Genomic DNA, 15,000 nt, shown 5'->3' on the forward strand with positions numbered 1-15,000 from the left:
CAAAGGCGACCCTCTCGAGTTTCCGGCTGTTTTCTAGATTGAAGTAGCCTTTCGTCGCCCCGAAAGAAGTCACTATCAAAGAGCTCGCCCTACTGAAGTACCAAAGGTGCGCTCAGCCCGGTGACTAAGAAATGGGTTTGCGCTTGAATTGAAGTGATGAGGTTTTTCGAGGGAAGTAGGGCTCTTATTGACTAAAAGTGGGTTCTTCGCTTTCCTTTAGAATGAAAGTTGCTATGAAGCCCCTACTACTTACTTTGTTTGATTCAAAAGGCGAACGGCCCCCCAACAAGTCGTATGGGGTGGGGTGCTTGTGATAAGCTGCCTTGGATATGAGGAATTCTAAAAAAAACAAAAAAAGGAAAAGTCCGGTATTTGACGAAGATCTTTCTATCAATAGATAGGAATGAGTGTTCGATATAGGGGATAGAATCCATCTGCTCTTTCTCTCTCCATTTTTCTTCCCCTCTAACGCGGGCCGGACGGCGGCGGGCGCGGGAGGAAGAAAGCTAAGAGAAGACGCTCTTCTCTTAGGTCCTTTTTTTTCAGTGCAGGAAAGCGCTCTCTTTTTGTCATCCCTGCTGCTTTCCTTTCCAGATTTTTTATTGAACGCATGGCGTAGCTAGGACCCTTCAAATAATGTTTGAGCCTATGTTCAAACCAAACAAACCCACCTCCTATTTGTATTTGAGTCAGGCTGGAAAGAATGCCCGCCAAGTTCAGATAAGGGAATGCTTCCCCCAACCATTAAAGGAAAGGCTCGACGAAGGGAGGGAGATGCGGCGGGGGAAGGAAAAGGCTTTCGGAGATCGAGATTTTCTTTCTTTTTCATCGAAAACGAAGAAGGCCGAGGATGGCCTACGGTGCGTCTTATCTGAAGGGAACACGCTTTTTCGACCGCGGGGTGGTATGATTGTCGGGCCCTCTCCTCGCTGGCCTATTGGGATAGCAGCCTTCGGGCTTTGCCTGCCCTTTCTAATAAAGAATTCTGGCTCGGCCCGGGAAAGCGCTGGCAACAACAGAAAGGAAGGGGTCCATGTAGCTGCTGCGCCCGCCCCCCTCTTAGTCAATGGGGCAGCAGGTTCGGCATCTACTACAAAAGAGAGAATCCACTTCAGATAACCACGCCTCTGCTAGGCAGCGTGTGGAATGGCCGAGAGCGGACCTTATTGGATATATAATCCAAGTCGAGAGTAGAGTTACGGGAACAGCCGTCTGATGGAAAACGACTTTCACGTTCGGTTCAGAGAGCACTTTTTTCGTTGAGAATTCCTCGTTCCCTCTCGATAGACCAGCGGCGAATTCAAAACTTGTGGGGCCCTATCTATTCCATCTCTCGAGCCCCGAAGAAAACCCCCCTCCCCTTCGGATTCCATATCTCTTTTGACTCTATATATGTGGGCACCTGATATCTATGAGGGTTCACCCACCCCGGTTACAGCATTCCTTTCTATTGCGCCTAAAATCTCTATTTCTGCTAATATTTCACGTCTTTCTATTTATGGTTCTTATGGAGCTACATTGCAACAAATCTTCTTTTTCTGCAGCATTGCTTCTATGATCTTAGGAGCGCTGGCCGCCATGGCCCAAACGAAAGTAAAAAGACTTCTAGCTCATAGTTCAATTGGACATGTAGGTTATATTCGTACTGGTTTCTCATGTGGAACCATAGAAGGAATTCAATCACTACTAATTGGTATCTTTATTTATGCATCAATGACGATAGATGCATTCGCCATAGTTTCAGCATTACGGCAAAGCCGTGTCAAATATATAGCGGATTTGGGCGCTCTAGCCAAAACGAATCCTATTTCGGCTATTACCTTCTCCATTACTATGTTCTCATACGCAGGAATACCCCCGTTAGCCGGCTTTTGTAGCAAATTCTATTTGTTCTTCGCCGCTTTGGGTTGTGGGGCTTACTTCCTAGCCCCAGTGGGAGTAGTGACTAGCGTTATAGGTCGTTGGGCGGCCGGAAGGTTGCCACGAGTAAGTCAGTTTGGGGGACCGAAGGCAGTTCTCCGTGGACCGGACACGTAGCTTACCGAATCAGTTGCGACACGGATGGGAATGCATGCTACGAAAGAGAGGGTCGAGTCTGATACATCAACCGTCTACTCAATATCCTTGTACGAGTCCACAATCACTACACGAGATGAACCTTGGTTTGGTGAATTGAAGTTGGCCTTAGGTGTAATAGGACTCCCAGTTACTGTACGCGATCGTCTACTGAGGTGCTCCCCGCCGGTTGTTGGAACGACGCGAGCCGGGCCGGGTCTCGATTCAGAAAGATGAAGGGCCGAAAAGTCTAAATAGGGAGTTATAAATTCCCCATCTCATTGGGGGCGGAAAACGAATCGACATCTCGATGTGATACAGCCTTTTCTATTTTAGTTGGGAAAGAACGGCGAAGTCCATCCGAACCGTCCAATGAAGAATAAGAGGAGAGCAAAGCGCCAATGGCGCGCGAAGCGCATGCGGAACGGGCACGGAGAAAAGGAAGTTTGGAGGAGAAGCAGCCGAGCTCATTCCCTTCGCTTCCTGGGCCCAAAGCAGTGCAGTCTTTCCTGGCCAAATCAAGGATTTGGGGCTTCTTGCTACGCTACTTCACTAGAAAAATCCTTTTTTTTTTAGTAATATATATAAATAGAAAGATAGATCCATCCATCTATCCTATCCGATTTCTATTTTGATATCGAAAAAAGAATCTATTTCATTCAACGTTTGATTCAAAGAACTGTGCTTAGCCCTCCCCCGCTCATGAAAGGGCTCTGCTGCAATGGATGGCAGAGGGTCCGTAGTACTCGAAGCACTGGAGTGATCCAGTAGCCGGGAAGGGGCCTAGAAGTGCCTACTACTACACCACACTACACTTGGCTCTACACATTTACAGAGCTAACCCCTGTCCAGTGCCTGGCAGAGCTAAGGGGGCTTCAATCCTTACTCTTTATCCTCATCTTCGCCCAGGCTAACGGGGCCTTACTTATTCAGGGGGGAGAGTGGAGCCTCGAGAAGCACTGTTGAGAGGAAGATCTTTGGCCCCTCTTCATTCTCTATAGGGTTCCAAACCTTTCTTCAACATAGGTGACAAGGAGCGAGGCCGCGATGGAAGAGATCAAACACGGGAATAAGAAGTAATTCCATTACCTTTTTTTTTTTCATTTTTATAGAGGGGGATGGAGAAAGTGGACAAAACAGACTCGCATTTCTCATCGAACAAATACAGGAAAAGAATCATATTGAAAACGCTCCTAACCCAAGCCCTTCCTTCGTAGAGCCATGTATTGTAAGTGATCCGAACCTGCCCGGAGCGAGCCCCCATAGAGGCAAGTGAAGTTGGTGAGCCGTATGATGGGCAACTATCTCCTGCGGTTCGGAGAGGACTCAGCTGTTAGTTAGTACCCCCTTGGTTTCGGGGTGGACCCTTTCACTCTATTTTATTATATACGCTTAGTGAAAAGAATGTTTTTTGATACACCTAGGACATGGATTCTATATGAACCAATGGATCGTGACAAGTCGTTACTACTAGCAATGACTTCCTCTTTCATTACTTCATTCTTTCCATATCCCTCTCCTTTGTTCTCAGTTACTCATCAAATGGCACTCAGTTCATATCTTTAATTTAAGTTCGATCATTGACAAGGTTCAAAGAAAGGGTGGGCTATTGATAAAGAATCGATTCCAAACCACAATGCTAGCAGATGGCGGGCCTCCGCTTTTATTTTCATTCATTTTTCCTATTAAAAAAATAAAATAAAGACTCCCGGCGATCTTTGACCGGGCGGGGTAGGCAGAAGTTGATCCGGTAGATCGACTAGCAGTTTCAGCTACTGCTCGTGATGATGATTTTGATTAGCGAGATGTTCACTTTTACTTGGATTATGCAATAGATTTTGCTTATTCTCCTCCCACGACGTGCCTAGCTATTACGTTCCGACTCATGCATCTGCCGGTAAAGTAAAGCACGTCCAAAGTGATGCGCGCCCCCATAGAAAGAAGCACGCCCGCCCGAAGTAGCATCCTTAGACACGTCCTTATCGCGGGAGGAGAAGAGACAAAAGATTCATATGAGAAAACATAAGTAAACGCGCCTCTGCTTGAGCCTCCAAAGATAAAGGCACATGAACAGCCATTTGATCCCCGTCAAAGTCTGCATTGAAGCCCTTACAAACTAATGGATGTAAACAAATAGCGCGCCCTTCCACTAAAACGGGGAGGAATGCCTGTATGCCTAATCTATGCAGAGTAGGCGCTCTATTCAGCAATACAGGATGGTCATCCAGAATTTCCTGAAGTATTTCCCATACAATCGGTTTTTTTTTCCGAATTTGACTCTTAGCAACTCCTATGTTCGAAGCAAGATGTTTTCTAATTAGGTCACGAATTACAAATGCCTGGAAAAGTTCTATTGCTATTTCGCGAGGCAATCCACATCGATGTAATGAAAGTGAAGGGCCCACGACAATCACGGACCGCCCTGAATAATCGACCCGTTTACCAAGCAGAGTCTCGCGAACTCTTCCTTCTTTGCCTTCAATTACATCTGAAAGCGACTTGTAAACTCTATTATGATCATCCCTCATTGGTTGTCCGCAGATTCCATTATCAAGAAGTGCATCCACGGCTTCTTGTAGCAATTTTTCCTGAGATATTATTAATTCTTCTGGCGTAGCTATACTTGTTGTTAATAGATCTGTAAGAGTATTATTCCGATAGATAATTCTTCTATAGATTTCATTAATATCCGAGGTCACTAGTTTATCCTCATCTATATGATAGATTGGTCTCAACTCAGGAGGAAGAACTGGTAATAGACGCAAAACCATCCATTTTGGTTCTATATTTGTTCGAATAAAATGCTTAGCCAATTCCATGCGTCTAAGCAAAAAATCTTTTCTTCTTCCAACTTTTCGATCTTCCCATTCGTTCCCTGTGGGTTCCTCTTCCTCCAATTCTTTCCATTCTACCAATGAATAGTCTATAATAATTCGTAAATCTAGATTGGCTAATTGTTGTCTGATAGAACCTCCCCCGGTAGACATCTCTCGATTTCGAAATGTATCGAAGCTCCGGGTAGTAAAAAAAATGGGGATCCTGTATTTCCAGGGTTGAATTTCATATTCTAATAAACCCCGTAATCGTAAAAAAGTAGGTTTTTTATCTATGGGCCTAGCAAAATAAAAATTGGGATAGGATCTCCCCCCCCGCAAAATCGGACGTGAAAGTTTCCTTTCATCCGGCTCAAGTAGGTATACCAAAAAAAGAAAAAGCGTCCCCCGCGAAAGTCAAAAAGGAAGAGCCTAAAATCATGCCCTTTTTCGAGCTTTCTGATAGCCCCTTTCTCGTATTTCAACCCTTACTAAATTAGCAGGGATGTCTCCATGCAGGCGCTAGGAGGGATGTCTCGCTCATCAGCCAGCTCGACGGTTCTATCAGTCAGTCAGAAAGAGAGATAAGTAACGGTAATGGTAGGCCTTACGGAGGTGTTAGGTGGAGGCGTTGATGCTGTACGTGCTGTTGTCGATGATAGTAAGGTGTTGCTGCTTTCTTAGAATCAGTAGCTCAGCCTGCCAATAACGAATTGTTTCGAGTCACGAATAGGAAATCAAGGGAGGTAAGCAGCTCATCAAATAGCAGAATTCTTGGTTTCTTTATGAAATGACTTCGACGAAGGCGATATAGCTAGTGAGTCCATACGTCTTTTGCCCTGGCATTTCGAAACGGCTTTTGCTATGGAATTGAGAAGATCGGCTCAAGATCACGCTGAACAGCAAAGGAATCACAGCAATCAAGCCCGCTTCTTTTTGAGTTATCCAATTAATTGAACCAAGCGGGACAAAAGCAAAGAGCTAGTATGAGTCTCCTGCTCTTAAAAGGTGTGGATTAGCTGCTCCGACCTTGAATCGTATCTCGGCCGGTTAACGATGCTAGTAACTCAAATCTAGGACTAGGAAGAAGAGCCAGGAAGAGACCTCTTTCTTGTTCTGTTGTTCGAGGAATTGCTTCAAGGGAAGGAAAGGAAGCAGGGAAGCTAGCTATTGAGTTTCCAACTTTTGGGCGGATAGCATTAATAAGAAGTCGTTAGACCGACCGATTCTTCGAATTAGGAATTCGATACATTGATTATAGCGACTTCTGATAGCAATTCACTAGTGCCAAGGAGCGGGTATCGAGAATCAGGGGAACAGCTAGAAAAGGGAAGAAATCCGCCTAGACTGGAGGGTTCTGTCTTCGAGTTCATCTCGGTTCTTGTTTGAGATTATAGTAGCGACTGCTGTACTTTCCATTCCAGATTTCCTATCCAATGAACGACTGACGGTTCTTTGATGCTGTCTTAGTAACAGAAAACTCGCTTTCCGGCTGCCTTCCATCCCGGCTAAGCAACCCCTCGAAGAGCGGCTGAGGCTAGTCCTACCTGTTCTTCGGTCGAGTTACAGAAAGTCAACCCCCGATTGTCGATAATGACATGTGAGAAATGCGGTGATATCCGCTGCCTGCGCCCATTGATTTCCATCCCGATGTACATATTTTATTGTTTGGGTTAGCAACAACCCCTCGAAAGACAGGAAAAGCATCTGTTCCCTAACGAGTCCCGTATTCGAGCTCGTTTCGATCGTTCTTGCTTTTGTGTTTTCGTAGCTCATGTTGATAATTCCTTAGAATCAGTTCCGGATGCCTTAGAAGAATCAACCTAGAGAATGACCGGTTATTAATGCGGGTATTGCTTTTGAGACAGATTTCCTATCCAATTAGGCACTTCCTTTGCTTTTAGATCTGAGTTTCAACCATAAGGGTATCCTAAACCTTGCATGTTTTTTAAACTTGTTCAATTCCTTGGATAGATCCCGGTATCTGTGGACAGAGAAGGAAAAGGAATGCCTCTGGTTCTCCCGCCAAGTATCCAACTTTAGCCCTCACTCTCTTAATTATGAGTTACTCTTTGAACCCCGGGGAGGTGGTAAATCCCAAACCACATGCTGAGGCTACGGGTTGAACCAGGAGAAGCATTCACCTAAGGATGGATAAAACACATCCTGCCTGCAGGATACCACGTCCAACCTGCCAGGTTCCCTATGACTATGAAGTAAGGTATAGGTTGTTTCCAACAACAACCAGAGAGACTTCATTTCTGGGGAAGAACATTGAGTCTTCCGAATAGCAACCTATAAAAAGAAAAAAATTGAAAACTTGAAATGATGAGTTCAGTTAAGAATCTCTTTTCCGCATTAACTGGTAGTAAATATAGTCATTCAAATCTCTCTGTTAGAAAACATCAGCGGTTTCGGCATTGGTAAGCATTCCTTTAGCAAGCCCCGTAGCTCGAAAGAAAGAAAAAAAGCTGGCAAGGGACTCACTTATGAAACATAGTTGAAAGATGTTTTTATTTTGGATCATTGTTAAGTGGTAAGGATAATGACAAGCTGGCTCTCGGAAGTAACTACAGCGTACATGTATGATGAGAATGACAATAAAAAAATAAAATAAAGAAAATGGCTAACAATATGAAAATGTTTCAAGATCTAATGTATAGTACTACATCTTTTGAAAAGAAAGAAATATTCTACCGGTAATAACCAATGAAGACTTGGGCCTATCAAGCCTGCTTTCCTCGATGAAAGCCCACAGAAGGGCCAAAAACTTAAACCCATCATCAAAGCAAGCCCAAGTCTTCATTTGTAGGACTTTCTTTGATGGTTCATGTAAGCTTGGGTCTTTCATTCGGGCCCTCTTGGGGCACCCTGTGGGCCAATGCGTATAAGCTTGGGCTTTATTAACGTGGCTCATTTGACGACTCAGTACATGGATGTCACGAGTCCATTGGCATAGAATATGGAATCTTTTCCACGTAAGCTGGTTGTACAAAGCTTGTTTGTTCATATAGGCAGTGTGATTTGGGGATCTTTTGTTTGCTCCGCAAGGTAGCCAGAGCCAGCCAGTTTTTCACTAAATAGGCATAAGAGTATTTGAACTGCAGAAAAGTAGTGCGGAGAACTAGTCAGAATTGGGCCTGCCATCCAATTCGTGACGTGGATGATCCGCCGAATCCATTGCTGACTTCACCACGATCGATTAGGTGAAACGGTTCTGCAAAGTTTGTTTGTTCATACAGGCAGCGTGGTTATAGTAGTTGCCAGCCATGCAATTCGTACTGCATGGCGAGATTCCTCTACCACTCTATAAATGGAGGCTCGATAAGTGTCTTCACTTCATCAAATTCAAATCAAAGAAATTGAGTACTTGCACGTATGGCTATGGATGCTGCAAACAGGCTTTCTGCAATTGCTGCCGAAATGGGGCAACTGCAAAATGAGATTGAAGAGCGCCGTAGAGTGCTAAACCTCTTTTTTAGGAGTGTGAGAACACTGGATCCCACCTGGAAAGAAGCGCGCATTCGCGCTGCCAGAGAGCGTATCGAGGATTTGGAGGGGAGGCAGCAAGCGCTGCGGGCGGAGCAGCAAGCACTCATAGTGCAGGCTGTCACCCACGGGCACCGGGGAGACTAGAAGAGTCCGTCGACTCTTTTTCTTTTTAGAAGGTTTCAATAAGTGTCTGTAGACGCAAAGTAGGGTGTTTTAATGCATTTCTTTGGCTTTGTTTAGTAGAGATCTACTCCGATGCTTACTGGAGTCCTATTTATGCTAACTATCTTAGTTTGGTTTTCTTTTGTATGTTTGCATGTATGGGAACCCTAGTAAAAAATGTTTACTACTTATGCTTTTAGAAAAAGAAAGACTTCTTCGTGCTGAAAATTGAGTTCTTTCCTTTTTTTCTTTCTATAGTGGAGATAGTCGCACGTAATGACAGACATATTATGAAATTGTGGTAAGAACGGGTTTCGTTCTAGTGCCCGATAAGAATATTCCAAAGCTTTTGTATGTTATCCGTTACAGATACAGAACCGTACGTGAGATTTTCATCTCATACGGCTCCTCCCTTATGTGCATAATGAAAAGCAAATCATATATCTAATAAATAATAAGAAGCTTTCAATATTCTAATTCTAAATTTAGTGGTAGTGGGGCTAGTGTTTTTACAAGAAATCTCTAGCCTGCGAAAGATCTTTTTCTTTTTTTTAGTATCAAGCTGTTGATACTAGATAAAAGGTAACTCCAAAAATTGATTTGTCCCCAACGCCCCTTAATTTAAAGGAATTATAAACTTAAAAAGTTTTTTATGGTTCTACGGGTATCCAAAGTACGAACGAGATGGATGTTTGTTGTCCCAACCATTCTTTTGAATCCCGATCCCGATAAGGAAAGGGGGTAATTTCTAACAAAGTTTTAGTTTTTTCCTAGGCGTAGTGCTTCTTTTCTTCTTCTTCTATGCCGCCTATTGGTACTAGTGCAGTAGAGTTGGCCTACAATAAATAATCCATAGGTGTAACCTCAATACTAAAATCGACAATTGAAGCATCTAAGGCTGCATTAATCGGGAATACACGACAGAAGGTTTATTTACAAACCTCCCTTCAACTGAAACAAACTATCAACCAGGGCTGAATCCTCAAATAAGAAAGGAAGAAGGAGAATCAACTGATACAGGTAGGTGATTTGGTATATAACCAAAGGAAGAGCAGAGGGAAAAAACTCCTTTGCCAAAGAATCTTTTCATCCTAATTGTTTTCTTCGGTTCGTATTGTTGAATCGAAAGCAAGATTGACTGCGAACTCACTCAAGGGTTATAGGTTTTCTAATTGTTTCCTGCCCTGTGCTTTCCCGTCCTTCCTTTGAATCGATGGCATAATCAGTCTAGTACTGACGCGTGGTCTTACAAAAGCCTATGTGACTGACTTGCCATTGCCAACCGTACGCCGCGTCCTGATCCTCACGTAGCCGTAGGTCTCTCGTTCCTTTTCTCACTCGTCGATGGAACCTCACCCTCAGGCTCCAAAATAGTCGTTCTTACGCTTCCGGGGGTCTCCCTCTCTACAGTGGGGTTCTGTTTGAAGTTATGATTTAGACAACGAGTCATAGGTCTTTCTTTTATTCCCTTGGCTATTAATCACCAAGAAAAAGGCTATTCATTAGCAACAAAAAGAGTAAGACAGGGCGCAGCACTCCTGCAGTTAGAAGAAGAGCGCGGCCGCATGAAAGATTGACTGTGATGCTACGTGCATACACTGATCACTACGGAGAAGAGAAAAGATGTCATAAAGCATAGGGGAAAGCAAACATCGGCTTCCCCAAAAAACCATTGATTGGGATCGATATAACAGAGTGTGCTCGATAGTCATCACTATTATGTCCCCGAATGGAATGTATGTCACCTTTTTTCTTTCCCTTTTAGACCAACCTGCCGCGTATAGTTTAGTCGTCTCTCGAGGGTTGATTCTCCAGTTTCGGATGCGGGAAGAAGCCCTAATCTTCGAGTCAGGAGATACCTTGAGAACAGTGAAAGCAGAATCCTATTTTATTTAGTTTAGAAGAAGGCTGTCTCGTCCCTTCCCATTGTAATTGTAGGAGGGAAAGTAAAAGGAGTGATTTACAACCACCCTGCCCCTAGCCCTACCATGGAAGAAAGATATAGCCCTATAACCTGGTTTTCAGCAGATCTAGAATCTACTGCCCCTCTTTCAACAAACTTGCTTGCTATCCCAGCGCGTCTATCCTTAGTTTTCGTGTCTAGCAAGCGAGAAAACGTAACGCGCTAACGAACGCACTTACGTAGTAACCCCTACGCTTGCTGCTGGCGCTACCTTGGATACGCCAACCCAGCGAGTAAGGGAGTGAGTCTGCCCAAAGAAGCTCTTAAGAAGCGGAGTTTCACTCGACAAAAAAGGTTTGGACTGAAACCATTCTCAGACGGAATCGACTGACTTCTAGTTGCATCGGATCTAGAGATCTGTTGCCAGTTCCGATAGAAGGAAAGGAGTAAGGTTTAGGCTTTACCCAATAGTTGTTGAACTCGAGGTTGGTAATCAACTGAAGCTGCTCAGTCTTCTAGCATAGCGGAGTGAGATATATCGAAGAATGAACTTAGCCTTCAACCACGGGGTCCTTTAGGCAGCCGATTGCCCGTTTGCTTCCACTGACTTACGTCGTGAACATTTCTCCAACCCGTCAATGAAATGAAGAGAAGGGCTTTCCTCTTCGATCCCATCCTATGAGCCCTGCGAGCTCACGAGTCGTCAGTGATGGTCAGTCACTCGGAGGATTTTATCGACCGGCCTGAACTAACCGGAACGCAGCGATGAAAGGCAAAGACTAGTGTTTAGCATATAGCTAAGAGAAGACGGGGTTGTCTCTGTTACAATTAGAGTCCTTGTCCTGACTTTCCTGAAAGCTTAGTGAGGAAAATCCTCGACAGAGAGGAAGTTTTTCTTTTCATGAGAGTGACCTTTCAAAGAGACTTTTTGCGATAAGGCCCTTCTTAAAGGGATGGCTCACTCTCCTTTAAAGGTGTCCCTGCTGCACTCTAAGGATGGCATATGATTAACTAGCGCAGGAGAGAGAGTGAGCCTTGGCTTTGGCATTTCCTCGCTCAATCTCATATCAGTCAGTCGTCTTACTGTTGTCGAATAAGCTCTTAGGCAGCTATCGAATGGAGTGTGGGAAAGCGAGTAGAGGAGACCCCACCCCATTCTCTTACCCTTTAGGGGAAAGAATCATTGTTCCCCCAGCTGAAGACTCACCTTAAAAATCCGTCGTGTTGCCTGTCTCTTTCTGCAATGAGTTTAGTGCCGAGATTTCCTACTCATCCGTTAGAGAGAGTGGAACTTTACTGTTCCTCGGTAGGGCTAAAGGGAGGGTGCTGGTGTTACACAACACCGCACACGAAAGCGAAGCCAGGCCTACAGCTTTCAAAGAGGGGTGAAATCAAATCCAGTTCAAAGGAAGAGCTCACAAAGACGTGGCCAAATGAGCTACCCAACAGATGACGCCATAATAAGATCTTTCTGGTACGGCAGGTTCCAATGAAGAAGAAGAGCTCAAGTCTGTCCTATGTCCTATCATCGGGCCGTAAAGCCCTCACTCCGCAAGCACTTTGATGAATCTTCTATCAGGTTTGATTTCGACCCTGATGAACCTGGCACCTTTCTTCCAGAAAGCCCCCACGGAGCGGTAACGAAAAGGCATTGGATGGGATGACTCTATCTATGGGCCCAAATGCCACTCTATTATATACGCAACCTCACTCCAGTAGCCGTCGTAGTTGAGGACAGAGCAGAGCAAGAGGACCTTGCCAATGTCTTTACCTTAAAAAAGCTGAGGCCCCAGTCCAATCGAACAAAGGCGCTAGCCAGTGTATTATAAGGGTAGTGTACTTTTTTTCCTTTTCGACAACAAGTTCTTCTTCGGCCCAGCAGCGCCAATTAAGGTTGAGTACTAGAGGATTGTGAGAGAATCTAAGTTGACTCATCCCATACCGGGCGGATCCTATCTCTTGTTATCCCTATTTCTCGGAATCTTTGAAGAAAAGAATCTCCTCAAAGCAGTTGATCCATTTTCCACCTCACCATTAGCCACTTCATTAGGGTCCCCCGCAAAAAAGCCATGGAAAATAATGCACTCTTTCCATTTCAGAAAGAGACTCCCACAAATCATAGCAACAAGCCGGATTAGTGAAAACTCTGTCAAGCCTCGCCCAAACAAAGCCCCCACTCTTGCTTATTCGACCAGGTTTTCTGCCGCAGTCAATGATGCCACAATCATTAATCATTGCATTGAATTCCTACAAAGATACAAGATTTGGAGGTCTGCCACCAAGTTTTTCAGACACATCTGAAATGGCGTTAAAATCACCCGCAACCCTCCATGGACCTTGTATGTCTTAGGACAGTAATGGAAGTTTTTCCCAAAGAATTGAATGGAGCACTTTGCATAAAGAAAGGTAAGCCTTACCAGATCAGAATTAAGGAAGCTGGTGTCGACTGTGATACACTGTTCAAAGGCGTCGACAAGCACTACATTCACTTCATGATTCCAACAGATCCATCTTTTATCATCTGCCTCTTGATTTGCCAATGAAAAGTGGAAACCAATTCTGTTGGAGAATTACTGAATCTTATTAGCATGGTAAAGAGGTTCAAGAATAGCAATCAACGATATATTATACTACACCTTCTTTATTTTCTATTTTATGTTGCCTATGCCTCTGATATTTCACAAGAGATTATTAATCATGGCTAACAATGGAAGAAGTTTAAGAAGAACGAGCCAACGCTCTAGTAATCCTTCTGGAGCTCTTAAAGTTCGATTCTTGTACTTTTACAGATGTATCTGGCTGCTCTCCTTGTAGGATTCAGAAGCTTTCTATTTCTGGGCACAGTCAGTGTTCTTGAATATCGAAGCATAAGACTTTATAGAAGAATTCCTGAAAAAAAAAAATTCCTGCAAAGCAAAGAAGTGTTTGCTTCTCTCATAGGTTCAGAGTCCTATAAGTATCCCTTAGTCTGAGCAGCTTGTTCCTTTGGAACGTTAGCATCATATCTTTGGATTTAAGTCAAACAAGGGATATATTAGACTCCATCTTGTTTATGAGTTCATGATCAGGCTGAGAGAAAATAGGCATAATAGCATAGCCTGAATACTAGAATTATCAACATTGGAATTGTTAGCAGCCAAAGATGAGTCAATGGCATCTACTATTACCTGATGAGAAGAATCCACCCTCAACTGAGAATCATGAGAAGCAGTACTGGTTGAAGGATCGGCAGAAATCTGTATGTGCTGAGAAGTCTTTTTATTATTTATTAAAATAAAAAGATTCTGCTCCGTCTGATTGTCCGCAGTCTTTTTTGGAAGATTATATGTATTCTCAAAAGATGATTGGATGGTCTTGCCCGTTGGCCTGTAGACTTGACGTGGGGGAGCTTTTCCTCCTTGACCTTGTGAAGATTTTTTCCTATAGGCATTAGAGTTAGGAGCTGACGGCTGCTGGTTGGGCTTCTCTTTGTTGGCTGCATCAGTTGTACTTGACTTTTTCGAACGAAGTTTGAAGTTTTACTTTGAATAACCTTGTTTGGAACAAGACGTGCAATATCGTTCCGTGGGGTCTTTCTCATAGACGATTTTATGCCATCTTCCTTCGTTTTTCCCATGCCTAACCAGACCCTATTAGGTTAGGCTTTTTCTTCAGAAGATCCACCTCAACGCATACCCTTGCGACACCGGGTCGAGATGGGGGTCGGACCATCCGATTAATAGCACTTTGCCTACTACGTTAGCAATAGTAGTAGTCTTGAAAAAAAAAGATCGGAAGATTCGGAAACGGAATCCACATATTAACGAATCTGAAGAGATAATCTTTGATGTACGTTGCATCTTTCAACCAAAGCTTAATGGTTTCTTCTGGAAATGTTGGAATAGATCTCAGAGTAAAAAATTTGTACATTTGAGTAATGCAAACAATCCTTTTTTTGGAGCTGACGCTCTTTTTTTTGTTGGTTCATAGTCCACACGGGGTTCTGGTCTTTTTACTTTATGTTCCGGATAAAATTGATCCCTCGATCAAGTCCTAACTAGAAATCTCTTAAGAAAAGACGAGAAATCGTTTGGATTCGAGGCGAAAGCCTTCCCCGCCGTTACGGAGTTCTTCTGCTCTAATCTCCGAAATCGAAGGACTTCATACGGGCTGAGGACTTAGTATTGATTCATGCAAAGATGCTCCTCTAAAGCTGGAATAAGGGATTGCCCACTTCACCGCCCCGAAGAGCAGTGGCTCTGTTGTTTTGCGCGCCTACGGAGAGAGACTCAAAAAGTACCGACGCTCAATCGAAAGAAAGATAAATCCACTATATGCTTAACTCATGCCCCAGGAATCCCGGGGGTACGAACTAATTTTTTACTGGAGGGAAGGCTGGGGAAAAGCATAGAGCGTGCGGGCTCAGCTCTCGCACTCCTCCCATCCGCGAAGCTGAGGCGGGAGAAAAAGCATAACTCCCCGGTCTCATAGGTTACCTTTCGATCTTCCTCCCCCGTGACGCTCCCAAATCGATCGCTATCCTTTTCTTGCTTTCTTGTTGTCTTGAATTGTTATAGAGCGGCTTTATATCAGGTA

The 15,000-nt window shown here is 44.0% G+C and overlaps 2 protein-coding genes across 2 annotated transcripts, besides 1 other annotated feature.

Annotated features, from left to right (window-relative positions):
* Positions 1-1,389: 1,389 nt before the first annotated feature.
* nad2 (NADH dehydrogenase subunit 2) lies at positions 1,390-1,962 on the forward strand (one part of a trans-spliced gene, as the record gives it). Coding sequence (YP_009640764.1) covers positions 1,390-1,962 — 573 coding nt within the window.
* A 1,470-nt stretch (positions 1,963-3,432) lies between these two features.
* On the forward strand, positions 3,433-3,621 carry nad2 (NADH dehydrogenase subunit 2; one part of a trans-spliced gene, as the record gives it). Coding sequence (YP_009640764.1) covers positions 3,433-3,621 — 189 coding nt within the window.
* Positions 3,622-4,034: 413 nt separating this feature from the next.
* On the reverse strand, positions 4,035-5,273 carry RNAP (RNA polymerase; the record flags this gene model as incomplete). The annotated part of the gene is made up of 1 exon: positions 4,035-5,273. A coding segment is annotated over one exon (1,239 nt), but the record flags the coding sequence as incomplete, so codon positions are not given.
* Positions 4,052-5,270: a sequence feature (chloroplast origin).

This window comes from Lactuca serriola, mitochondrion (assembly GCF_051521515.1).
Source record: "Lactuca serriola mitochondrion, complete genome".
NCBI classification, from domain to species: domain Eukaryota; kingdom Viridiplantae; phylum Streptophyta; class Magnoliopsida; order Asterales; family Asteraceae; genus Lactuca; species Lactuca serriola.